Raw genomic sequence first — 23,843 nt, forward strand, 5'->3', positions numbered from 1 at the left:
TTACCTCCATCTGTCCTTTCTCTGTAGAAATCTGACAATATGGAAGTTTGAAGGGCAAAATAGCCATCGCAGGACGTGGAAGTGTTGGTGGAAATCTTGAACCTTTACAAGGAATACACCTTCGATTGGGAAAGAAAAATATTTCAATATGTCAATAGTTGCTAGCCAAGAGAAGATCTGGTAATGTTTACCTCAGTATCAACCTATCCCATTTAGTGTCTGAAATGTGAATTGCAAGTCAGCTCCTTCAACGTACTGTAGAAGGGGTTATTCATACAGGGCATATGGAGCTGGATCTCCATTCCAGACCCTTGCACTAGCCAGAAGATTGACATCCAGACCAACAAAACAGACAAATAATTTAACTATTTATCAATGGTTTAAAAACACACTTGGACAAAAATTTTGGTACCCCACATTAAATTGAAAAATGGTCACAGAAATAACTTAAATCTGACAAAAGTAATAATAACCAAACTACATGTTGACAAGCCAAAAAGCTTCTGGCAGAATGTCCTATGGACAGATGAGACAAAAATCTAACTTTCTGGCAAGGCACATCAACTCTATGTTCACAGGCGGAAAAAATGAAGCATATCTTGAAAAGAACACTGTTCCTACTCTGAAAAATGGAGGAGGCTCTGTTATGTTCTGTTCTGGGGATGCTTTTCTGCATCTGGCAAAGGGTGTCTTGAATCTGTGCAGGGTACAATGAAATCTCAAGACTATCAAGGGATTCTAGAGAGAAATGTGCTGCCCAGTGTCAGAAAGCTTGGTCTGTGGCGCAGGTGATGGGTCTTGCAACAGGACAATAACCCAAAACACAGAGCTAAAAACACCCAAGAATGGCTAAGAGGATTATTCTGAAGTGGCCTTTTATGAGACCTGACCTAAATCCTATTGAGCATCTTTGGGAGAAGCTAAAACATGCCATCTGGAAAAGGTACCCTTCAAACCCAAGACAACTGGAGCAGTTTGCTAATAAGGAGTGGGCCAGAATACCTGTTGAGATTCCAGGAATCGTTTCATTGCAATGATTGCCTCAAAAGGTTGTGCAACAAAATATTAAGTTAACGGAGCCATCATTTCTGTCCAGGTCTGTTTCATGAGTTTTATTTTTTTTTTAAATTCTGTTGAAGCGAAAAGCAATGTCTGACTTTCATTTGTTCATTTTCATAGAATTTTTATTCATTATTACTTTTCTCAGATTCAATTTATTTCTGTGACCATTGTGGGTTTTTCTTTCATTAAACCAAGAGTACCAACAATTTTGTCCACGTGTATATAACTTTGCAAATAAAGCAACAAAGTAGTGCAAATAGGATAATAAAGTATAACTTACCTTAACTGTTGGGGATTCTCATGGACACCAACCACCCAATAATGATCTGATTTTCCTTTGCAGTGTTCCCTTGTGTTGCACACAGGGGTCCAAGTATGTCCAAGGGATCTGTTTAGCAGCCGCACAACACCATCTGAATCTACATAACAGGGGCTCCCTGAAAATTGGCCACAAGTTACAAGTTATCCATCATATTCAAACACACAAATTTCTTTCTATCCTTTGTGGTAACTCCAGGAACTATCGATTTTATGGCATTAGCATATTTTAAAGGTGAAGATGTATCCTCACAGAGCAGAAGAGAAAAAGCCATATATAAATAGTACCAGAGGGATTCCACCAAGTGAAATCAGCAATATGTCAGGGGGATAGGAGAAAGAGAGGAGAATGAAGGACTAAGTTTGGGTCAATGTCTGTTGTGAATCACATCACTGGGCCCATATATGGTGTAATTTAATCGGGGCATTTACGGTTAATCCACTTTCTTAAAAGGAAGCATGTAGCTGGTTAGTTTAATCCACATGGATATTATCAGTGTGGTCGGGATAATTGCCTTATGAGCCATAAAGAGGGTCTCTAACAAAAAAAAAAAATTGGTGGTGGTGGGTCGAGACCCTCCCCCAGCCTAAAAAGACTGAGTTTTAGGGACAATGATACAGGGATCCCAAACAGGAAGCTTAGTAGTTGCATGACCTCTTTAAAAAAGGCAGCCACAGGGAAGGTAGGGGATTTGGGCAAAGTGATAGGAAATGGCAGAAATCTGCACCCTCTACTTGACATTTAGGGCAACAGGCTAGAAGAATCATGCCCACCTTAAAGAGGTGTAGAGGAGAGAGGTAAGCCTGGTGTCAATGTTATATGTGATCCATATTGTACAAAAACATGTATTCCTGTGTAAAACAGGGCTTCAAAACAATGCTAACTGCCCAAAATGTGGAGGGAAAGACAATACATTGATGCACATGATGTGGGAATGTACTAGTGTTGATCCCTTCTGGACAAAGATGGTGGAAATCTTAATATTAATAAGGTTAACTGTAAAGTAATCTGCTGCCCTGAATGTGCCCAGTTTACTTGCTCTGTAATTGTGGAGTGATGCGGCTTGATTCAAAAATACTCCCAAATCTATATTTCGCTCTCTACAGCAGCAGGAAATCTACATATTCTGTTTGCTTAACAATTGGATGCTGGAGAAGAAATAAATTGACGACTGTACGGCAGTAGGAAACAGGCCACTATAGTTCAGCTCTGTTGTGTCAGGAGAGGGATGTTGTTTTTGTTTCTTATATACTGTATTTATGTATATTAAAAGAAAAAAAAAAACTTTAATAAAAATTATCTGATTGAAAATAAAAACATATAAGGGAGTTATTTATCAGAGGTCACAGTACCTTAAAGAGGACCTTTCATGTCCTTGGGCACATGTGGTTTCATACACCGCTAGAAAGCCAACAGTGCGCCGAATTCAGCGCACTATCAGGTTTCCTGTTATATGCCCCGGGTGCTGTTATAAAGGCAACGATCTCTGCCCATATAAGTCCATAGATTAGTACCTGGGGGTGTTCCTCACAGCTTAGCGTCATCACTGAGCAGCAAGGAACGCCCCTCCTTCACAGTACAGGGTTATGAATGAGTATTGTCAGGAGGGGCATTCCTCACAGCCCAGCTAGACTGTCAGGAACGCCCATCTGACACTGGACAAAGATCGGTAACGGCACTGATATCTCTTGCCCCGGGGCACATCACGGGAAAGCCGACAATGCATTGAATTAAGCACACTGTCAGCTTTCTAGCGGTTTATAAAACTGCATAAGCCCGAGGACATGAAATTTCATCTTTAATATGTTATTAGCACCTTCTTACGTGACTGCTTTCACCTGGACCTCAGACAGCAAAATACACAAAGACTGTTCATGGTCCCAGACAGCCTCTTCTGCATGACTACTCTAATATGTCACCATGCTCTCCCTTATCAATTATAGTCATTGTGGCTGCTCACTACTTGCGTAACAAGAGAACATATAAAACCACAAAGTAGTAATTCATGGCATCTTCTGTTGTCATTATTGGACTATTGTGGTTTTTCATGGAAATTCATTGGCAATTTTAGATCAAATTGTTAATGAATTACATATGATAATTACAGAAAATAAAACTAAAGCAAGAAATGCTACATGTTTTTTGAGCTGGGCTTCTTTCTGCCATCTTGTGACCAACTGCAAAACTGCACTTTACCATGAGTATTCATCTGTGATCATTATTACCAAGGAAGCGAAACACAGAATATAGATAATTTTGTAAGGAGATCTTTGTCTCTGTGCTTAGAAATGCTACCCATTACTCTTACAGCAGAGAATCCCTTTATAAATGACATGCAATAAAAATGCAAAGCTCTGAATTGAGCGTGATGTTACCTTCAGCACTGAATCCAAGCCAAGACAGAAAACTTTTCTTTGACAGTGGAAGCGGGTTTCCATGCAACACCTGCCTCTTTTGTTTACCAAGCTCAAGAAGTTGTACTCCAAGACACTGGTCCCCATCAAAGCCAGTACCTGTAACACAGTAGACCAGGTGGTTTACTTCATTTTAGAATAGATTAAGACAAGTATCAATTGCGTAAATGGCAGCAGAGCATAGGTGAGCCATCACAGATATGGCATATTGCCTTCACAATAGACAAGCAATAATAGCATGTAAAAAAAATTGATAATAGACCAACCTCTGTGATAAACAATGAGAAGTTGCTCTCCATGACCTGCCATGCAGACAACTGGCCCAAGAAGGCTGAAGATCTCCTTCTGAACGCCACCTACAGTGAAGATGCGAACTAATAAAGCATTCGTAGCACAGGCCACCCATCCCTGGCCCAGGCACACTGCTTGGATGTCCTCTCCTTTTGGCATGTCCACCATCCATTCTTTGCTGTTGTCCCATGAGCTAAAATGCAGACACTGAAGTTTGCTAGTTAAGAAAGGAACACAAATTAAATAAAATATAGGTGGAGGGTTTTCTCATCACAGACATTGGTAGCACATCACTAGAATAGTCCAACATTGCCTCCACTGTTTATACAGATTAGTTGCATGCACAAACTAGCGCAGGGCTTTCCTAGCAGTGCTGTCACTTAGCATGTTTAATGTATAGTAAAAAAAAAAAAAGATTCTGACTCACTATACCATATAGATCTTGCTGTATAATCAATGTGGAGAAGGGAAACTACATTAAAAGTATACAGCTTAGTAGCAGACAATAAAATAATCCCATATCAAAAAGTATCTATTACTAAGAATTTGTCCACATTAACTCTCACCTTGCCAGTTCTTCAGTGCCTTCACAAGCTAGCAGCACAGCTTCTTGAGACATGTCTGCTATAGTATGATTGAGGGTATTAGTCAAGTGAATTGCATGATGTATGGATGTGTCATGAAACTCTACATCAATGGCATTGTCTTGCTCATCATTGTAGCAACGTATAACTCCAATGGAATTCCACATCTGAAGGAAAAAAAAAACAAAGGGTTGACAAAAACAACATGCAAGTTACTTTTTAAACAAAAAAAATCTCACTGCAGGAATAATTCCCTATATATAGTGTAATATATAATTTTCATTATTACAAATATATATATATATTATATAAAATAAAAAATAAATAAATATATATATATATATATATATATATATATATATATATATATATTCAATAATCTAACAGATCATAGACTACATACCAACAGGCTAAAAAAAACAAAAACAAAAAACAAAAACAATCCGAGATGGACCCTATACATTTAAATTGACGCAAAATCCCTTGTAAAGTGCGCTCAAATGAAGAAGCTATATAGCTACATCATCATGCTGTGATATCTATATCACAGTGGGGAAAATGAATTATCCCACTTTGTAAGAAGTCCGTTTATGGAACCAATGCCACAGTACAGGGCAATAATCACATTGAGGAACTTTGTTGGACTCTGGAGGATGCCAAACTGCGATGCAATGATGAAATCTGGACTGGACATGCCCACTTTTAAAATGTGAAGACCACTGAATTATATTATATGTTAGGTGGAAGTGCAGGGTATGTGAAGGGTAAGAGTTCTACGGTGCTATACAGGGTCTTCTATGCTGCTAACAGAAGGATTGCCATAAAGGTACATTGATGTCCTTGGAGCTCATGTTACAAGGAATCTTCCATCAACATAAGTGTATGGTGTCCATCTCGGTTATTTGTTTTGCTTTTTAGTCTGTTGAAATGCATCCAATGGTCTAGAATATTATTGATTATTTTTTACGTAGGACATAGAGATGAGCGAACACTAAAATGTTCGAGGTTCGAAATTCGATTCGAACAGCCGCTCAATGTTCGTGTGTTCGAACGGGTTTCGAACCCCATTATAGTCTATGGGGAACAGATACTCGTTAAGGGGGAAACCCAAATCCGTGTCTGGAGGGTCACCAAGTCCACTATGACACCCCAGGAAATGATGCCAACACCTCTGGAATGACACTGGGACAGCAGGGGAAGCATGTCTGAGGGCATCTAACACACCAAAGACCCTCTATTACCCCAACATCACTGCCTAACAACTACACACTTTCCACATTCAAAAAAACCTCTATCAAAGTGGGAAAATACCTGGAAACCTTCTTTACTCCCCAAATGGATGGACACAAACCCCAATTTAAGCTCAACAAACAGTAACAACCACCCCTTTAAATCACGTTCCCCATGACAACCACAAATGGAATAGGCAATGGGAATTCCAAAAGCCCTCACCCTTAACTGTCATTTTGAGTGTGTGTGTGTGTGTGTGTGTGTGTGTGTGTGTGTGTGTGTGTGTGTGTGATGTGGTAAGACCTTCCAAAATTCACTTTTCTAGCCCTTAACATGAGCCCTTCCAAACAAAGTTACATGACCTTAAGCTGAGCTACCAGCAGAGATTGAGGCCCTTGGCATGAGTAGAGCCTTGCACCAGCAGTGTTTTTGGCACTTAGGGTGAGTTGAGCCTTGTACCAGCGTGTGTCCCTTAACATCAGGCGGGCCCTAAGTTCTGCGCTTTGCACAAAAGTTCCACATTAACTAGGCTGAATGGTACAAAGATTAGTAGGCCCGAGAACCAGGAACAGGTCTTGCAATGGCTGTCGGATAACGCTTAAAGCACATTGTCCACCAGCCAGTCAGCCTCTACCTCCTCTTACCCAACAGTCTTGTCCTCCTTCCACCCAAAATTCCCAATCTTCCCAGAACAATAACCCCAACTGTCCCTGCTCCCCAGAGCTGTTCTCCCTTCCTTTGACTGTACCGCAACCTGCCCCTCCATTTCGCGATTCCACGGACCTAACAGACGAGTATCTGTGTCCAGATGCTCAAACACTAGAGTCTCCTCCTTTCCATCTCCGGTCGATTTGGTGGCGGATGACCAGCAACCCACCCTCATCGACGACGATGAGACGCAGTTGCTGTCAGGGCAGCCAGTTGACATGCGCATTGTGCAGGAGGAGGAGGCGAGACAGGAGTTGGAAGAGGAGGTGGTGGACAACGAGGACACCGACCCCACCTGGACAAGGCAGATGTCAAGCTGGGAAAGTAGTGTGGATGTTGAGGCAGGTGCAGCACCAAAAAGGGTAGCTAGAGGCAGAGACATGTCCAGAGGCAGAGGTCAGCTGCTTTGCCGAAGCCAGGCCAGACCCGGAATGTCCGAAGATGTTCCCTTTTGTACCCAGCCCAGAAAAACTCCCCCATCGAGGGCACGTTTCTTGAAGGTGTAGAGTTTTTTCAAGGAATGCGCCGAGGACAGATATAGTGTCGTCTACACAATTTGCCTCTCGAAATCGAGTAGGGGCCCTGAGAAGAGCAACCTGTCCACCACTTCAATGCACCGTCATTTGGAATCCAAGCAATGGAATCAGTGGCAGGCAGCAACGGCAGGACAAACGTCGCCCGCCGTTCATGCCACTGCCTCTGCTCACAGTGCTGGCGATGCACTCCAAAGGACGAGCCAGGACATCACTTCATCTGCCTCCGCCACTTTGTTGACTTCTCCCTCATCCTCCCCTGTTTCTGTCTTATCTCCTTCTCCTGCACCATCAAAGGCACCATCAGGCGCTTCTTTACAACAACCCACCATCTCTCAGACATTGGAGCGCCGGCAGAAATACACTGCTAACCACCCACCCACGCAAGCCTAGAACGCCAACATCGCTAAACTGCTGGCCCAGGAGAGGTTGGCGTTCCGGCTTGTTGAAACTCCCGCCTTCCCGGACCTGATGGCAACTGTGGCACCTCACTATGCCGTCCCTAGCCGTCTCAACTTCTCCCGGTGTGGCGTCCCCGCCTTGCACCAGCACGTGTCACTCAACATCAGGTGGGCCCTTAGTTCCGCGCTTTGCTGCAAGGTCCACTTGACCACCGACACTTGGACAAGCGCCTGTGGTCAGGGATGCTGCAGTGCTTATCTTTAATGACAGGCAGGGTGAATGTGGTGGAGTCTGTTCCCCGGGTGCAAACTGGGGTGGCCTATCTCCTCTCCCAGGCCAAAATTCATGGCAGGAGTAGACTGAAACCCTACGACGCTGCAACCTCCACCACAGCTACTAGCGGCAAACGCTAAAACACTGGTGTGGGGAGACGTCAGCAGGCGGTGCTGAAGCTCATCAGCTTGGGGGACAGACAGCACAGTGCCTCCGAGGTCAGGGATGCCATCCTGGCTGAGATGGCATTTTTTTTTCCCTGCTACACCTGGGGCCTGGCATTTTTACGCCTGTGATAATGGCTGGAACCTGGTAGCGGCTCTGGAGCTTGCCAGCCTCCAACACGTTCCATGTTTGGCCCACGTCTAACCTAGTGGTGCAAAGTTTTTTAAAAACATACCCAAATGTACCGAAGCTACTGTTGAAAATGCGGCGCTTGTGCGCCCACTTTTGCAAGTGCACAGGAGTCGCTGCTAGCCTAAAAACACTCTAGCAAGGCCTACATCTGTCCAAACACAGGCTGTTGTCCGTCATTCACACACGCTGAAACCCTACAATACCATATCTTGAGCAGGGTGTGTGAGCTGCACAGACCTTTGATGGAGTTCCATCTACAAAACCCAAGGGTTCCTCAAAGTCAGCAACCAAAGTTTCTGCACCATGAGTTTCCAGGGGTGGCAGAGTTATGGCTAGGGGAAGAGGCATGGATAGGGATGATGTCTAGGGGCAAAAGCAGTGTGGATGTGGAGGCAAGCTAAGCAGGAAAAACTGGGGGTACAAGCTAAGGCATGGACTGGGGTGATGTCTAGGGGCAAAAGCAGTGTGGATGTGGAGGCAAGCTAAGCAGGAAAAACTGGGGGTACAAGCTAAGGCATAGACTGGGGTGATGTCTAGGGGCAAAAGCAGTGTGGATGTGGAGGCAAGCTAAGCAGGAAAAACTGGGGATACAAGCTAAGGCATGGACTGGGGTGATGTCTAGGGGCAAAAGCAGTGTGGATGTGGAGGCAAGCTAAGCAGGAAAAACTGGGGGTACAAGCTAAGGCATGGACTGGGGTGATGTCTAGGGGCAAAAGCAGTGTGGATGTGGAGGCAAGCTAAGCAGGAAAAACTGGGGGTACAAGCTAAGGCATGGACTGGGGTGATGTCTAGGGGCAAAAGCAGTGTGGATGTGGAGGCAAGCTAAGCAGGAAAAACTGGGGGTACAAGCTAAGGCATGGACTGGGGTGATGTCTAGGGGCAAAAGCAGTGTGGATGTGGAGGCAAGCAAAGCAGGGAAAATGGTGGCTAGAGGCAAAGGGATGTCCATAGGCAGCAAGGGCAAAGATGCAAAACTCTCCCGTTTCAAGAATTTTCCTGACTTGTTTCCCCACAAAACATTCCTGGGAGGAGGGCTGAAACACCACCCTCCTCCTCCTCCGCTGTTAGATTTACCCCAGCTACGAGCTGAAAACGCTGCAACACTGGTGTGGGGAGACGTCAGCAGGCTGGGCTGAAGCTCATCAGCTTGGGAGACGGACAGCACACTGCCTCTGAGGTCAGGGATGCCATCCTGGATGAGATGGCAATTTGTTTATCCCCGCTGCCCCTGGGGCCAGGTTTTTTAGCTTGTTGGAGGGCTCTGGAGCTTGCCAGCCTCCAACACGTTCCATGCCTGGCCCACATGTTCAATGTAGTGGTGCAATGATTTTTAAAAACATACCCCAAATTAGCTGAGCTAAGGGTGAAAGTGCGGCACTTGGACACCCACTTTCCCAAGTCTACAGTACCTGGAGCTAGCCGCAATACACTCCAGCAAGGCCTACATCTGCCTGAAGCACCTACTGTTGTGCGAGGTCACCACACGCTCTAACCCTAGATACCGTATGTTCAGCAGGGTGTGTGAGCAGCAGAGACCTTTGATGGAGTACCAGCTACAAAACCCAAGGGTTCCTCAGAGTCAGCTCCCTCACTTTCTGCACCATGAGTTTCCATGGGTGGCAGACTTATGGCTAGAGGCACAGGCATGGATAGGGGTGATGTGTAGGGGCAAAAGCAGTGTGGATGTGGAGGCAAGCTAAGCAGCAAAAACTGGGGGTACAAGCAGCCGGTGACATCATCACTGACAAGCACAGCTGTCTGTCAGCTGACAGGCTAACTTTCACCAAAATGAACAGACAATGGATAGACTCATCATATACATGTCAGTTACATGACAAATTTAGTGCAATTTGCAAGTCCAAGATGGTTTGGAGATCTGCGGAGAGGAATCTCACCACCTCTTGCGGGTGCCATCATTTGGAAGGCAAGCCCTGGGCTCAGTGGGTGAGAGCAAGCGCAGGATAATCGTCGTTTGGCCTGGCGGCCACTGCCTCTTCCACTGTTGACAGGGCTGGCGCTGCAGTCCAGACCAGGAGCCAGGACACCTCCACATCTGCCTCTGACACTTTGGGGAGTTCACCCTTATCTTCACCTTTTCCTGCCATTTCTCCTTTTGCCCGCGCCATCATGCGCCTCTTCCCAGCAACTCCCCATCTCCCAAGCCTTTCATTTCATGCTAAAGTAGAGCGCAACCCACCCACATGCCCAAGGCTTCAACGGCCTCATCTCAAGAAATCTGGCCCAGGAGATGTTGGAATCCCGGCTGGGGGACACTCTGCCCTTTTTGGGCAGAGTGTCTACTGCGCCACCGCACTGTGCCGTCCACACCAGCACTTTCCCCCAAACATGAGGCGGTCCCTAAATTCAGCGCTTAGCCCTAAAGTTCCATGTGACCAGTTACGAATGGACAAGTGCATGCGGACAGGGACGCTACCTTTCAATTTGGGCACAGTGGTTGAATGTAGTTGAGGCGTGGACCGGGTCGCAAAATGTGGTGGCCTGACTTGTCTCCCCACACAACATTCCTGGGAGGAGGGCTGAAACACCACCCTCCTCCGCTGTTAAATTGACCCCAGCTACGAGCTGGAAACGCTGCAACACTGGTGTGGGGAGACGTCAGCGGGCCGTGCTGAAGCTCATCAGCTTGGGGGCCAGACAGCACACTGCCTACAAAGTGAGTCATGCCATCCTCGATGAGACGGCAATGTGGTTTTTGCCACTGCACCTGGGCCCAGGCATGTTGTCATGTGTGATAATGGCCGTAACCTGGGATTGGCTCTGTAGCTTGGCAGCCTGCAACATATTCCATGCCTGGGCCACGTTTTTAACTCATTGCTGCTAATCTTTTGAAAAAGGTACCCCAATGTTCCTGAGCTACTGGTGAAAGTGTGGCGCTTGTGCGGATAGTTTTTAAAGTGTATAGTTGCCGCTGCTAGCCTCTATGCACTCCTACAACGCCTGTACCTGCTGGAACAACGGCTGTTGTGCGACGTCTCCACACTGCTGGCACTAAACATATCATGTGTTGAGCAGAGTGTGTGAGCAGCACAGACCTTTGATGTAGTTCCAACTCCAAAACCCTCGGGTTCGTCAAAGTCAACTCCCTCAGTTGCTCAACCATGAGTGGCCATGGGTGGCAGACTTATGTGAAATCCCATCCCATCCATTGCACTGGACACGAAACATTAGCATGCGCTCAGCACAACTTCGGATATGGCAGATGCGTTAAGCAGGGTGCAGGGTACAACACAGACCAGGCCCGAGCACCAGGAACAGGTGTTAGAAATACTGCAGCATCTGCCATTTCCTTCCAATTTTGGGGTTTTGGACCCGCCACCGACTTGTCTGGACCTAAGTGGGGATCATGAGACACAGTTGCCATCAAGGCAAGCTGTGGTCATGTGCGGTTTGCAGTAAGGGGGCAGTGCGCAATTGGAAGAGGAGTTGGTGGATGACGAGGCCACCGACCCCACATGGACAGGGGTGATGTCTAGGGGCTAAAGCAGTGTAGATGTAGAGGGAAGCTAAATCAACAAAAAACCTGGGTAGAAGCAAAGGCATAAACTGGGGTGATGTTTAGGGGTGAAAGCAGAGTAGATGTGGAGGGAAGCTAAGCAGCAAAAACAGTGGGTAGAAGCAAAGGCATGCAAAACTCTACCCTGTTGGAAGACTTATTCCTAGGTCTGGAACACGTTAATGGCCCCCCTGGACAAATTACTGCCACTCAGGGGCCTAGTGTCACCAGGAGGGACAAGTATAGGCGCATGTTGTGGGAATACCTGGCCGACACCAGCTCTGTCCTCTCCGATCCCTCTGTGCTCTACAGCCTAAACTTATTTTCTCATCTTTTTTTCTGAACTGCACATCTCTTGCCTGCTTCCTTTGGGATCTTAGAAATGGTGGTCCACTTCCACAGATGGTAACTTCAATAGACAGTGTAACGGGAGTAGCTGAGGGATCGCTGTCTTAACCACTTTTTGGCACAAAATTAACTTCCAAAGCCAAATATGGTGCAAGTATATGATGCAAGGACACCTACACACCTATCTCTGACACATTGGGGAGTTCACCCTCATGCGCCCTTTTGGCCTGCACCATCATGCGCCTCTTCCCAGCCACTCCACATTTCCCAAGCTTTTCATTGCAGGCAGAAGTACAATACAACCCACCCCCATGCCCAAGCCTGTAACAGCCTCATCGATAAACTGCTGGCCCTGGAGATGTTGGTGTTTGTTTATGCTTCTGGAGACCCAGGCCTTCCGTCAGCAGATGGCAGCTGGGGCACCTCCCTATGCTGGGCCTAGCCGTTACTACTTCTCTTGGTGTGCTGTCTCTGCCTTGCGCCTGCATGTGTCCCATAACATCAGTCGGGCCCAGAGCTCTGCGCTTTGCTGCAAGGTCCACTTGACCACCGACACATGGACAAGCGCCTGTGGTCAGGGATGCTGCAGTGCTTATCTTTAATGACAGGCAGGGTGAATGTGGTGGAGTCTGTTCCCCGGGTGCAAACTGGGGTGGCCTATCTCCTCTCCCAGGCCAAAATTCATGGCAGGAGTAGACTGAAACCCTACGAAGCTGCAACCTCCACCCCAGCTACTAGCGGAAAACACTGTAACACTGGCATGGGGAGATGTCAGTAGGCCGTGCTGAAACTGATCAGCTTGGGGGACAGACAGCACAGTGCCTCCGAGGTCAGGGATGCCATCCTGGCTGAGATGGCATTTTTTTTTCCCTGCTACACCTGGGGCCTGGCATTTTTGCGCCTGTGATAATGGCTGGAACCTGGTAGCAGATCTGGAGCTTGCCAGACTCAAACACGGTCCACGCATGGCCCACGTTTTCCAACTTGTTGGTGCCATGTTTCTTTGAAACCTACACCATTGTGCCTGATATACAGGTCAAAGTGGGGCCATTTTCGTAAGTGAGAACTAGCCTCTGCTAGGCAGAAAACATTCAGAGCACACTCCTCTCATCTTCGCACCGTTGGCTGGCGGAGGAAGACGAGGGGGTTGGAGTGGCATCTGATGTCCCTATCCCACACGAGGCTAGAGGGTGCACTTCAGTGCATCCCATTGCTTCACCACAAATGGTGTGAAGGGGAGTGGAAAATGGAGGAAATGGAGAGTGACCCTTACAGTTGGGGCCAGCAAAGGCATGCCAAGTAACACACTGGCACACATGGCTGACTTCATCTTGGGTTGCTTTTCAACACATATTTCACATCATGAAGAACAAATAATACTGGATTTTTTCAAGCCTCGAACCCCGGTCTAGGTCTAATGTCTGTTCCTTTCTTATATTAGGGGAGAGGGAAAAAAAATTACTTCAGTGATACGTTTAGCGTACATAGACTGACTATTAATGTGTATCCCACTTAGTGTTGCTAGGGTTACACACCGTCACAACCTGGCTAAAGCTTCTATAGCTGTTAATAAAGTCAACATAACTTTACGGTATCCAAAAAGACAGCTGGTACCGACAGAGAGCAAGACAAATGTCACCCAAAGCTGTGAGCTCTGAACACCCACAGTGACTTTGGCGTCATCATCATTATAAGGGAGCGGGTGGTAATAAATAACTTGGCAGTGCCTAAAACCCAAAAAGCTTATACAACTATATTTACATTAAGATACACAAATGAAACTTTTCAGTAGCATGTCATGAGACAAGCTGATAAGCTCTTCCTTTGTGCAGTGCTATTTGAAAGTTAAACGCTGCCTTTATTTTAATTCTGGAGAAGGTGCAGACATTAGATTTAGAACATGTTGTCTTCATTGTCCAAATCCTCTATATAGGTAACGTGTTTTTCGGGCCGAGCTGTCTGGGAACGAGCTGGTGCAGCACTGACAACCTGGGTGAATATGGCAAGAGCCTGAGATGTAGGGTGAATGAATCCCCAAATTATTTGTGGAATTCCCAGTGAGACAATGGCACTGTATACCAGTATTAAAAATTGTGGGTGCACATAACCCCCATATATTCTTTGAATTCCCAGTGAGACAATGGCACTGTATACCAGTAGTAAAAATTGTGGGTGCACATAACCCCAATATATTCTTTGAATTCCCAGTCAGACAATGGCACTGTATACCAGTATTAAAAATTGTGGGTGCACATAACCCCCATATATTCTTTGAATTCCCAGTCAGACAATGGCACTATATACCAGTATTAAAAATTGTGGGTGCACATAACCCCAATATATTCTTTGAATTCCCAGTCAGACAATGGCACTGTATACCAGTATTAAAAATTGTGGGTGCACATAACCCCCATATATTCTTTGAATTCCCAGTGAGACAATGGCACTGTATAGCAGTAGCAAAAATTGTGGGTGCACGTCACCCCAATATATTCTTTGAATTCCCAGTCAGACAATGGCACTGTATACCAGTAGTAAAAATTGTGGGTGCACATAACCCCCATATATTCTTTGAATTCCCAGTCAGACAATGGCACTGTATACCAGTATTAAAAATTGTGGGTGCACATAACCCCCATATATTCTTTGAATTCCCAGTGAGACAATGGAACTGTATAGCAGTAGCAAAAATTGTGGGTGCACGTAACCCCCATATATTCTTTGAATTCCCAGTCAGACAATGGCACTATATACCAGTAGTAAAAATTGTGGGTGCACATAACCCCAATATATTCTTTGAATTCCCAGTGAGACAATGGCACTGTATACCAGTAGTAAAAATTGTGGGTGCACATAACCCCAATATATTCTTTGAATTCCCAGTCAGACAATGGCACTGTATACCAGTATTAAAAATTGTGGGTGCACATAACCCCCATATATTCTTTGAATTCCCAGTCAGACAATGGCACTATATACCAGTATTAAAAATTGTGGGTGCACATAACCCCCATATATTCTTTGAATTCCCAGTGAGACAATGGAACTGTATAGCAGTAGCAAAAATTGTGGGTGCACGTCACCCCAATATATTCTTTGAATTCCCAGTCAGACAATGGCACTGTATACCAGTAGTAAAAATTGTGGGTGCACATAACCCCAATATATTCTTTGAATTCCCAGTCAGACAATGGCACTGTATACCAGTATTAAAAATTGTGGGCGCACATAACCCCCATATATTCTTTGAATTCCCAGTCAGACAATGGCACTATATACCAGTATTAAAAATTGTGGGTGCACATAACCCCCATATATTCTTTGAATTCCCAGTGAGACAATGGAACTGTATAGCAGTAGCAAAAATTGTGGGTGCACGTAACCCCCATATATTCTTTGAATTCCCAGTCAGACAATGGCACTATATACCAGTATTAAAAATTGTGAGTGCAAGTAACCCCCATATATTCTTTGAATTCCCAGTGAGACAATGGCACTGTATACCAGTAGTAAAAATTGTGGGTGCACATAACCCCAATATATTCTTTGAATTCCCAGTGAGACAATGGCACTGTATACCAGTATTAAAAATTGTGGGTGCACGTAACCCCCATATATTCTTTGAATTCCCAGTCAGACAATGGCACTGTATACCAGTATTAGAAATTGTGGGTGCACATAACCCCCATATATTCTTTGAATTCCCAGTGAGACAATGGAACTGTATAGCAGTATTAAAAATTGTGGGTGCACGTAACCCCCATATATTCTTTGAATTCCCAGTCAGACAATGGCACTGTATACCAGTATTAAAAATTGTGGGTGCACGTAACCCCCATATATTCTTTGAATTCCCAGTCAGACAATGGCACTGTATACCAGTATTAAAAATTGTGGGTGCACATAACCCCCATATATTCTTTGAATTCCCAGTGAGACAATGGCACTGTATAGCAGTAGCAAAAATTGTGGGTGCACGTCACCCCAATATATTCTTTGAATTCCCAGTCAGACAATGGCACTATATACCAGTAGCAAAAATTGTGGGTGTATATAGCCCCAATTCTATTGCTAGGGGACTTGCAGGGTATTTCTGAGGTGAAGGTGGGGGGGCACACCGTTGGAACGGGGATTTGGGGTGTATATATGGGGTATACGGGAATACACTGTCAGTGTGTTCCATTCAGGATCCTGGGAAAGCTGGGTTGAGGCGATTGAGCCCGTCAGTGCCACGTTACACTGACAAGCTTCTCCCTGGAATTGAAGTTATATGTAAGCCCAATATATTCTTTGAATTCCCAGTGAGACAATGGCACTATATGGCAGTAGCAAAAATAGTGGGTGTATATAGCCCCAATCCTATTGCTAGGGGACTTGCAGGGTATTTCTGGGGTGAAGGTGGGGGGGCACACCGTTGGAACGGGTATCGGGGGTATATATCGGGTATACGGGAATACACTGACAGTGTATTCCATTCAGGATCCTGGGAAAGCTGGGTTGCGGCGATTGAGCCCGTCAGTGCCACGTTACACTGACAAGCTTCTCCCTGGAATTTAGCTCTTATAAGAGCTGTTGGTTGTCTTCTCCTTCCTATCCTAGCCTGTCCCTGCCTACCCAGAATCTAACCCCTAGCTAACTGGACGGAAACCTCCGTCCTCGGTGAATTGCAAGCTCAGAATGACGCGAAGCTGGGCGGCGCTGTTCTTTTAAATTAGAGGTCACATGTTTTCGGCAGCCAATGGGTTTTGCCTACTTTTTTCAACGTCACCGGTGTCGTAGTTCCTGTCCCACCTACCCTGCGCTGTTATTGGAGCAAAAAAGGCGCCAGGGAAGGTGGGAGGGGAATCGAGTAATGGCGCACTTTACCACGCGGTGTTCGATTCGATTCGAACATGCCGAACAGCCTAATATCCGATCGAACATGAGTTCGATAGAACACTGTTCGCTCATCTCTAGTAGGACATATTTATTTATCAATATTTTAGCGTAACTTCTTAATAAGAAGTTATATTTTACTGCTGTAATGAGAGGTTTCTATTTTGTTTCCCTGTGGTTGTGTTATTTTGTTTTTTGCTGTCAACCACTTTTAAAAGGTGTCATTTCAAAATGTCAGCTTGCACCCAGTTACAGCACATGGGTGTCCTTGACAAATATTGTTCCTAGTGAAATGGAGCTGTCCGTATACTACATGGTCTACTATTTATTTGAATGGCTACAAGTAATACTATAATTTCCCCTAAATCAGTTTATCAGGGGTGTGAGAAGATTTATGCTGCAGCATATAAGGGGTAGGCCGATGTGAAATGTAGAAAACAGGGCACTCACCCGCTACGGGATACATAAAACATTCGTTTTTATTTCATCCTCTTTAAAAAAAGGTCAAACCTTGACCATCGGGGTACAGAAGACGGAGGGGTAGGCCACCACCTTTTCCACTCCAGTTACTGTGAAACTACAACTCTCAAAATGGATATTTACTCTACTATTCTTAGAAAACCAATAGAAATAAATGGAACAAGCTGAGAGCTGTAGTTTCACAGAAGCTGGAATACTGAAGATTTGCTGAACCTTGGTGTAAGAAAGCGGCTTCAATCTTATCATACAAGTTTTTACTTTGTTTTGAATATTCTAAAAACTAAGATCATAAGATGTTATCAATCGGCAAAGATGATTGCAAGAGTCTCTAATTTTCTTAACATTTGATACTGCAGATGTCTTATTAATAGTACTTGCCATGAAACGGTGTAAAAGATGTGAGGGTGTAGAGCCTGGCTGGAAGGGCTTTTGTGGAGGGGTTGGCATTGGCCCACTATAAGACGGTTTTGAAGGATAAAGAACAGGTTGCGCTTTGATGGACTGATCATCTTCCTCCCCTTCTGGTTTTTCAATATCATTGGCTTTCAAGGATGGTACATCTAAAAAGAAACATAAGGGAAATGGTTATCTAAGAGTAGCTTTTAAAGGGGTAGCCCAGACACAATGTACCACCTGACATCAGGCATGGAACATCAACCACAACAACTAATGAGTTGTAATGAGCTTTCCTTACAATAGACTCAAAGTGCAGAAATAAAACAATTAAAAAAATGCATATTGATCTTCATGTACAGACTTTGCCTCAGCACATACTTGTCTGCCTCCATGCCTAATGTCAGGTGGAACAAGAGACTATGCCTACACAACCCTTTAAAACTTTTACTAAAATCTAATATATCTTACCCACTGGCTGTATACAAACAAATCAAAGCTCTAAAACTAAGTATTCTAAGGAGCAGTCTTGTTTGTACAGTGTTGTTATTTTCTCAGGGAGGCTTCTCAGACTCAAATATGTTACCTAAAGAATTGTCATCATCATCCAAGATAGTTCGTTTCTTTGTATGACCAGAAATAGGTGTGAAGTCATCATCTTCATTGTCTTCAGAAGCCTGATGATCAATCATATCTCCATTTAAGAAGTCTTCATCATCATCATCATCACCATCAAAGAGCGCATCATAATCTTTTTTTGCAGCACTTGACACCTACAGAAGGGAATCAATAAAAAAACATTTGCAGGTGAAATAGCCTGAATAACTGATAAATGTGGTTTAATATTTTAATACCAGGCAAGGAAAATGTTTACGTTATACTAAAGTCATATTGTCAGGCCTTATTAACCCGTCTGAAGAAGAAGCATACTTTATTACCCCCAATATTCATTCAACCTGAAATACATAATATACATTGAGTGTCAGCATAACTTACCTTGGTGCTGGATGACATAGCACCCCCACCCCCTTGACAGACATTCTCAAGGACTCCTAGATTGCCTTCATTGTCCGTGTAGGCAATTTGAGCCAGCTTTGGGTGCCATGAAAGACAACAGATTGTAAATCCCTTGTCATGTTGCACCCTAGTGAAACAGAAAAACATGGTGGATATAAAGGAGATGTTCCTGATAATTATAAATATATGTTCTCATGCATGCAGCCATATAGAAGTGTACTGTATTTCTATTCTCCCCTTGTTTTACACACTTTTTCTTCTGTTGAACTCTGCATGAATCCAAAAAGGGAAAGGTTGGACAGGATCAAGTCAAGCAACACTGCAACCTGTTGTATTAAATATTCTACTGTAGAAGCATTGCTTATACATACAAAGTCATTGAGGACTTTGTATGCTCCAGCACTGGATGCACAAGCATATAATACATCTTCAATTTAATAAAACTGCTCTGGTTTAGCAGTTTCATGGATTACTGTAATGGCCCTATGAATCTAGACTTAAAGGGGCTCTATCAGCAAAATTATGCTATTCAGGCTATTAAGGCACCGCTAATGTTATTTTAAACACCCCCCCCCCCCCTTCCCCCATTTTAAAATAAAACCCTAAAAACATATATGTAAATCATACCTATCATGCACGGTGGGCGGTGGTGCACGATCCGACATCATCTTCTGGCATGCCTTCCTCTTCTTTCGGCGACACCCTCCAGTCCTCGCTCTTCCCCGGCTTCAATGTCGCCTTCTTCCGGCGCCATTTTTCTCGATGGCAGTGCGCCCATGCCGGATTCGAACCGTCGGAAGAAGACGATGATGAAGCCGGGAAAGAGCCAAGACTGGAGGGCGTCGCCAAAAGAAGAAGAAGAAAGAAGAGGAAGGCGTGCCAGAAAATGACGTCGAACTGTGCATCACCTCCCACCATGCACGATAGGTATGATTTACATATATGTTTTTAGGGTTTTATTTTAAAACGGGGTGGGGGTTTAAAATAAAAATTAGCGGTGCTTGAATAGCCTTTAAAGGCTATTCACACATATGTAGGGCTCATACAGCATAATTTTGCTGATAGAGCCCATTTAATACAAAAGTACAGAAACAAAGTAAATAGCACACTTAAATGTAAATTTTATTTCATTCTGGTATAAAACAGTGAACCTAAAAACATCACTTATATCCCAATTCTTGATGAATGATATGTGGAGATATGGTATACTACTAAGGTATATCTAGCAAATATCCCACAGAGATAAAGGAACTATGATGTAACACATTTACTATGCTGAAAAATAATAATTTAAGGTAATCTTTTGTCTGGGCTCCCTGTAATTTAAAACATGTAACCTTTCAGTAAGAGTATATGTATGTATAATATATATGTTAGCCAGTACAGCAAAGTCACCTTTCCAAGCAGGTTTTGTTCAACACATTCCATGCCAAGATACGGCCATCAATACTTCCAGCTACAATGAATTGTCCACAGGGAGACCAGGTCACCACATTCAGAGGCTGAGATGTAGAAAAAGAGGAGGTTAGATCAATCACACCCAGCAAATTGTGCTCTAAACATGAAATAAAACAGATATAAAAAAAATGCATAACACGTCACCAAATCCAGCATGAAAGATATGTTGCATTTCAGCTTGCTGAATATCTAAGGGCGGGTTCACACCTGCGCCCAAACTCCGTTATGCAGGTTTCCGCTTCCTGCCCGAGAAACTGGGCAGGAGATGGAAATCGGCAGGAACTTTTCAAACCCATTCAATTGAATGGGTTTGAAAAGTGTCTGGCTGCGAGCGCCCATGAGCGTTTTGTGCTCTCTGGCGGCAGAAAACGGAAACCTGCATAACGGAGTTGTGGCGCAGGTGTGAACCCGCCCTAAGATGCTTAATAAAATCTTACTCTTACTCTAACAAGACCACAAACGCGTGAAGAAATATCTCCAATAAAGGATTTCAGGGTTTGGGTTTTCATGAAATGATGAGAATATTATTAGAAATTATTTTACTGACAGTGAAAAAGACTTCTTGTTAAAAAAAAATCGGTACCTGCCATAGAAGAGCAAATTTCATATATTAAATTCTACAAATACTATTATCGTAAATATGTTCATGCAATAATAAAAGGAATACTATCCAAGAAAACAAAAACATACTAATCAAAGGCATTTGTGTCTGTTAAAAATAGTGTGAACACCAGCCAATTCTATTGATGCCAATTTGTGTTGTGCTATCTATACATTTTAGGGTATCCGCCTCAAAACCCTGACCAAAAAGACGGCTCCCATTGAAATAAAAAAAAGAAGCGAGATGCTCATTCTTCAGGCTGAATCGCCTCGCAATTCGGCCTGAAGACACTCCCTCCTCCAGACTAGTCCCATTCATTGGGCCTAATCCAGAGCGGAGTGCGCGGCTGGATGCCGGCACAGTGCACTGGCTTTCAGTCGTGGCTACCGGTTTTTGGCCAGGAAACTGAGGAGGCCTCCGTCTCAGGTTCCAATCCAAAAAAACCCTGTGTGAAATTACCCTTAAAAGGGGTTTCCAGGATTTTCAAAAACAAGACACCTGTCCACATGTAATCTGTGGGACCGCAGCTCAGTCCTGAGCACTCTAATAAAGCAAAGATGAAGTACCAGACAGTCCAGTTTCTAGAAGAAAGCAGTCATGCTTTTGTTATTGTGTAGAGCCCTTTAAAAGATTTCCTATTCACTTATATGAATTATCAAGTAGAAATATCATAAAAACTGATCTAGCTACTGGGTTTTCCCCTGATCATAACCATGCTTAAATTTGTAGACATTTAAAAGTTAAACATTTTTGTAAATAAAATAAAAGATTTTGCAGACTTTTTATGATTTTCTCTACTCATCTTAGTGGAGACAGTCTTTGTTGCTGATCAACTGCCATCGGGTACGACCTGCAACGCAGAAACTTTATGGCCTGGCACTTGTCAGAAACCCAGCCATGATTTCTTGTGGTCGGGTTATCAAGCAGAGACAGTGCATGTATACAAAGATAACTTGGCCACAATAAGGAAGTCACGACTGGGTTTTTGGCAAAGGATAGATCATAGAAAGTTCCTGTGTTCATGGTGGTATCCATTGGCAATCTGTCAAGAAAACAGACTGTCACCTCTAAAATGAATAGAGAAAATGTTTAAGACTTTGCAAAAATTTTACCACATGAATTTTCAAAAACGATTAACTTAATTGTCTACAAAGTGAACTATTATGGAGATGTTCATGGGATATCTCCTTTAAGGTAAAACATCACATACTCAACTGTAGTTATGATTCTTGAAAGAAAAAAAAAATTAGTTGCCTGCTTTATTGTGTTGTATAAAATGCAGTAGGTAATCACCCCCCCCCCCTTCCTTAAAGTCTGGCTTAAAGAGTAGGACACCTCCCATATATACTTATAGAACACAATAAAGCTAAATGGGGGACACAGAGTGAGCAAGCTCGGTTAATAAGAATTATTATTATTTATATACCACCAAGACAGACAAAGACATTAGATTAACAATGAATCAAAATAGATGAGAGAATAATGAAAACATAGATTTACCTGAGTTATGAAGTCATCAGATAAAGTATAACTCAATATCCAAGCATCCCTCTCGTAAAGCTGAATTGTTTTATCAACTGGAACAGCAAGCAGCTGTCAAGACAGTAATATAAATGTGTTACAAGTTCTAAGTTGTTACTTGTTACTTAAGACTAGCAGGGCCTACCACAATTTTATATTTACTTAGAAAATATACCCTGAAAAGGATCACTATCAGAATATCTTATAACACTGAAACCATAAATAATTGCAGTATGTGAGAGGGTTATTACCATCTTATACATTTATGGAATATCACTAGGATATGCCATCATTTTTTTTTTATTTTTATTTTTTCTTATGGTAGAGTTGGAAGGGACCTCAAGGGCCATCGGGTCCAACCCCCTGCGAGTGCAGGTTTTCCTAAATCATCCCAGCATATGTTTATCCAGATTCCACTTGAAGATTTCCATTGATGGAGCGCCCACCACCTCCCGTGGTAGCCTATTCCACTCTCTCACTACCCTCACTGTCAGAAAGTTTTTCCTAATGTCTAATCTGTATCTCTTTCCCTTTAGTTTCATCCCATTGCTTCTTGTACTTCCTTGTGCTAATGAGAATAGGGTAGATCCCTCTGCACTGTGACTACCTTTCAGATATTTGTAGACTGCTATTAAATCTCCCCTCAGCCTTCTCTTCTGCAAACTAAACAATCCCAGTTCTTTTAGCCGCTCCTCATAGGACATGGTTTGCAGACCTTCCACCATTTTGGTTGCTCTTCTCTGGACTTGCTCCAATATATCGATGTCTTTCTTGAATTGAGGCGCCCAGAACTGTACACAGTATTCCAGGTGTGGTCTGACCAGGGAAGAGTACAGCAGAATAATGACCTCTCTTGATCTAGATTCAATACTTGTCTTAATACAACCCAGAATTTTATTAGCCTTTTTTGCAGCACCACCGCACTGTTGGCTCATGTTGAATTTGTGATCTACTATTATGCCCAAGTCCTTTTCCCCTATGCTATCACTTAGTTCTATTCCTCCCATACTATATATGTTTTTTACATTTCTGTTACCCAGATGTAGAACTTTGCATTTGTCCCTGTTAAATACCATTTTGTTCGTCTCAGCCCATTGTTCCAGTGTGTCTAAGTCTTTTTGAATACACTCTCTCTCCTCTCTAGTGTTGGCTATTCCTCCTATCTTCGTATCATCTGCAAATTTTATGAGTTCCCCAATAATTCCATCGTCCAGATCATTTATAAAGATATTAAAAAGTACTGGGCCCAGAACAGAGCCCTGCGGCACACCGCTTTTGACTTTCTTCCAGTTGGATGTGTAGCCATTTAGTATTACTCGTTGTGCCCGATCATTAAGCCAGTTGTGAATCCACCTAATTGATTTTTTGTCAAAGCCATACTTAATCATTTTTTCAATAAGAAGGTTATGTGATACTTTATCAAATGCCTTACTGAAGTCAAGATATACTATGTCCACGGCATT

At 43.7% G+C, this 23,843-nt stretch overlaps 1 protein-coding gene across 1 annotated transcript in view; it reads right to left on the reverse strand.

Moving 5' to 3' along the window:
• The window catches only part of WDHD1 (WD repeat and HMG-box DNA binding protein 1), a 45,653-nt gene that overhangs the window by 12,416 nt on the left and 9,394 nt on the right, over positions 1-23,843 (reverse strand). The window contains exons 8-17 of the mRNA XM_075282564.1: positions 22,360-22,452; positions 20,196-20,302; positions 18,780-18,927; positions 18,370-18,556; positions 17,769-17,950; positions 4,653-4,837; positions 4,062-4,303; positions 3,757-3,894; positions 1,343-1,499; positions 5-119 (exon numbers count right to left, since the gene is read on the reverse strand). Of these exons, the coding sequence (XP_075138665.1) occupies positions 5-119; positions 1,343-1,499; positions 3,757-3,894; positions 4,062-4,303; positions 4,653-4,837; positions 17,769-17,950; positions 18,370-18,556; positions 18,780-18,927; positions 20,196-20,302; positions 22,360-22,452 (1,554 nt within the window). The remainder of the gene's footprint in view (positions 1-4; positions 120-1,342; positions 1,500-3,756; positions 3,895-4,061; positions 4,304-4,652; positions 4,838-17,768; positions 17,951-18,369; positions 18,557-18,779; positions 18,928-20,195; positions 20,303-22,359; positions 22,453-23,843) is intronic.

This window comes from Leptodactylus fuscus, chromosome 7, assembly GCF_031893055.1.
Source record: "Leptodactylus fuscus isolate aLepFus1 chromosome 7, aLepFus1.hap2, whole genome shotgun sequence".
NCBI classification, from domain to species: domain Eukaryota; kingdom Metazoa; phylum Chordata; class Amphibia; order Anura; family Leptodactylidae; genus Leptodactylus; species Leptodactylus fuscus.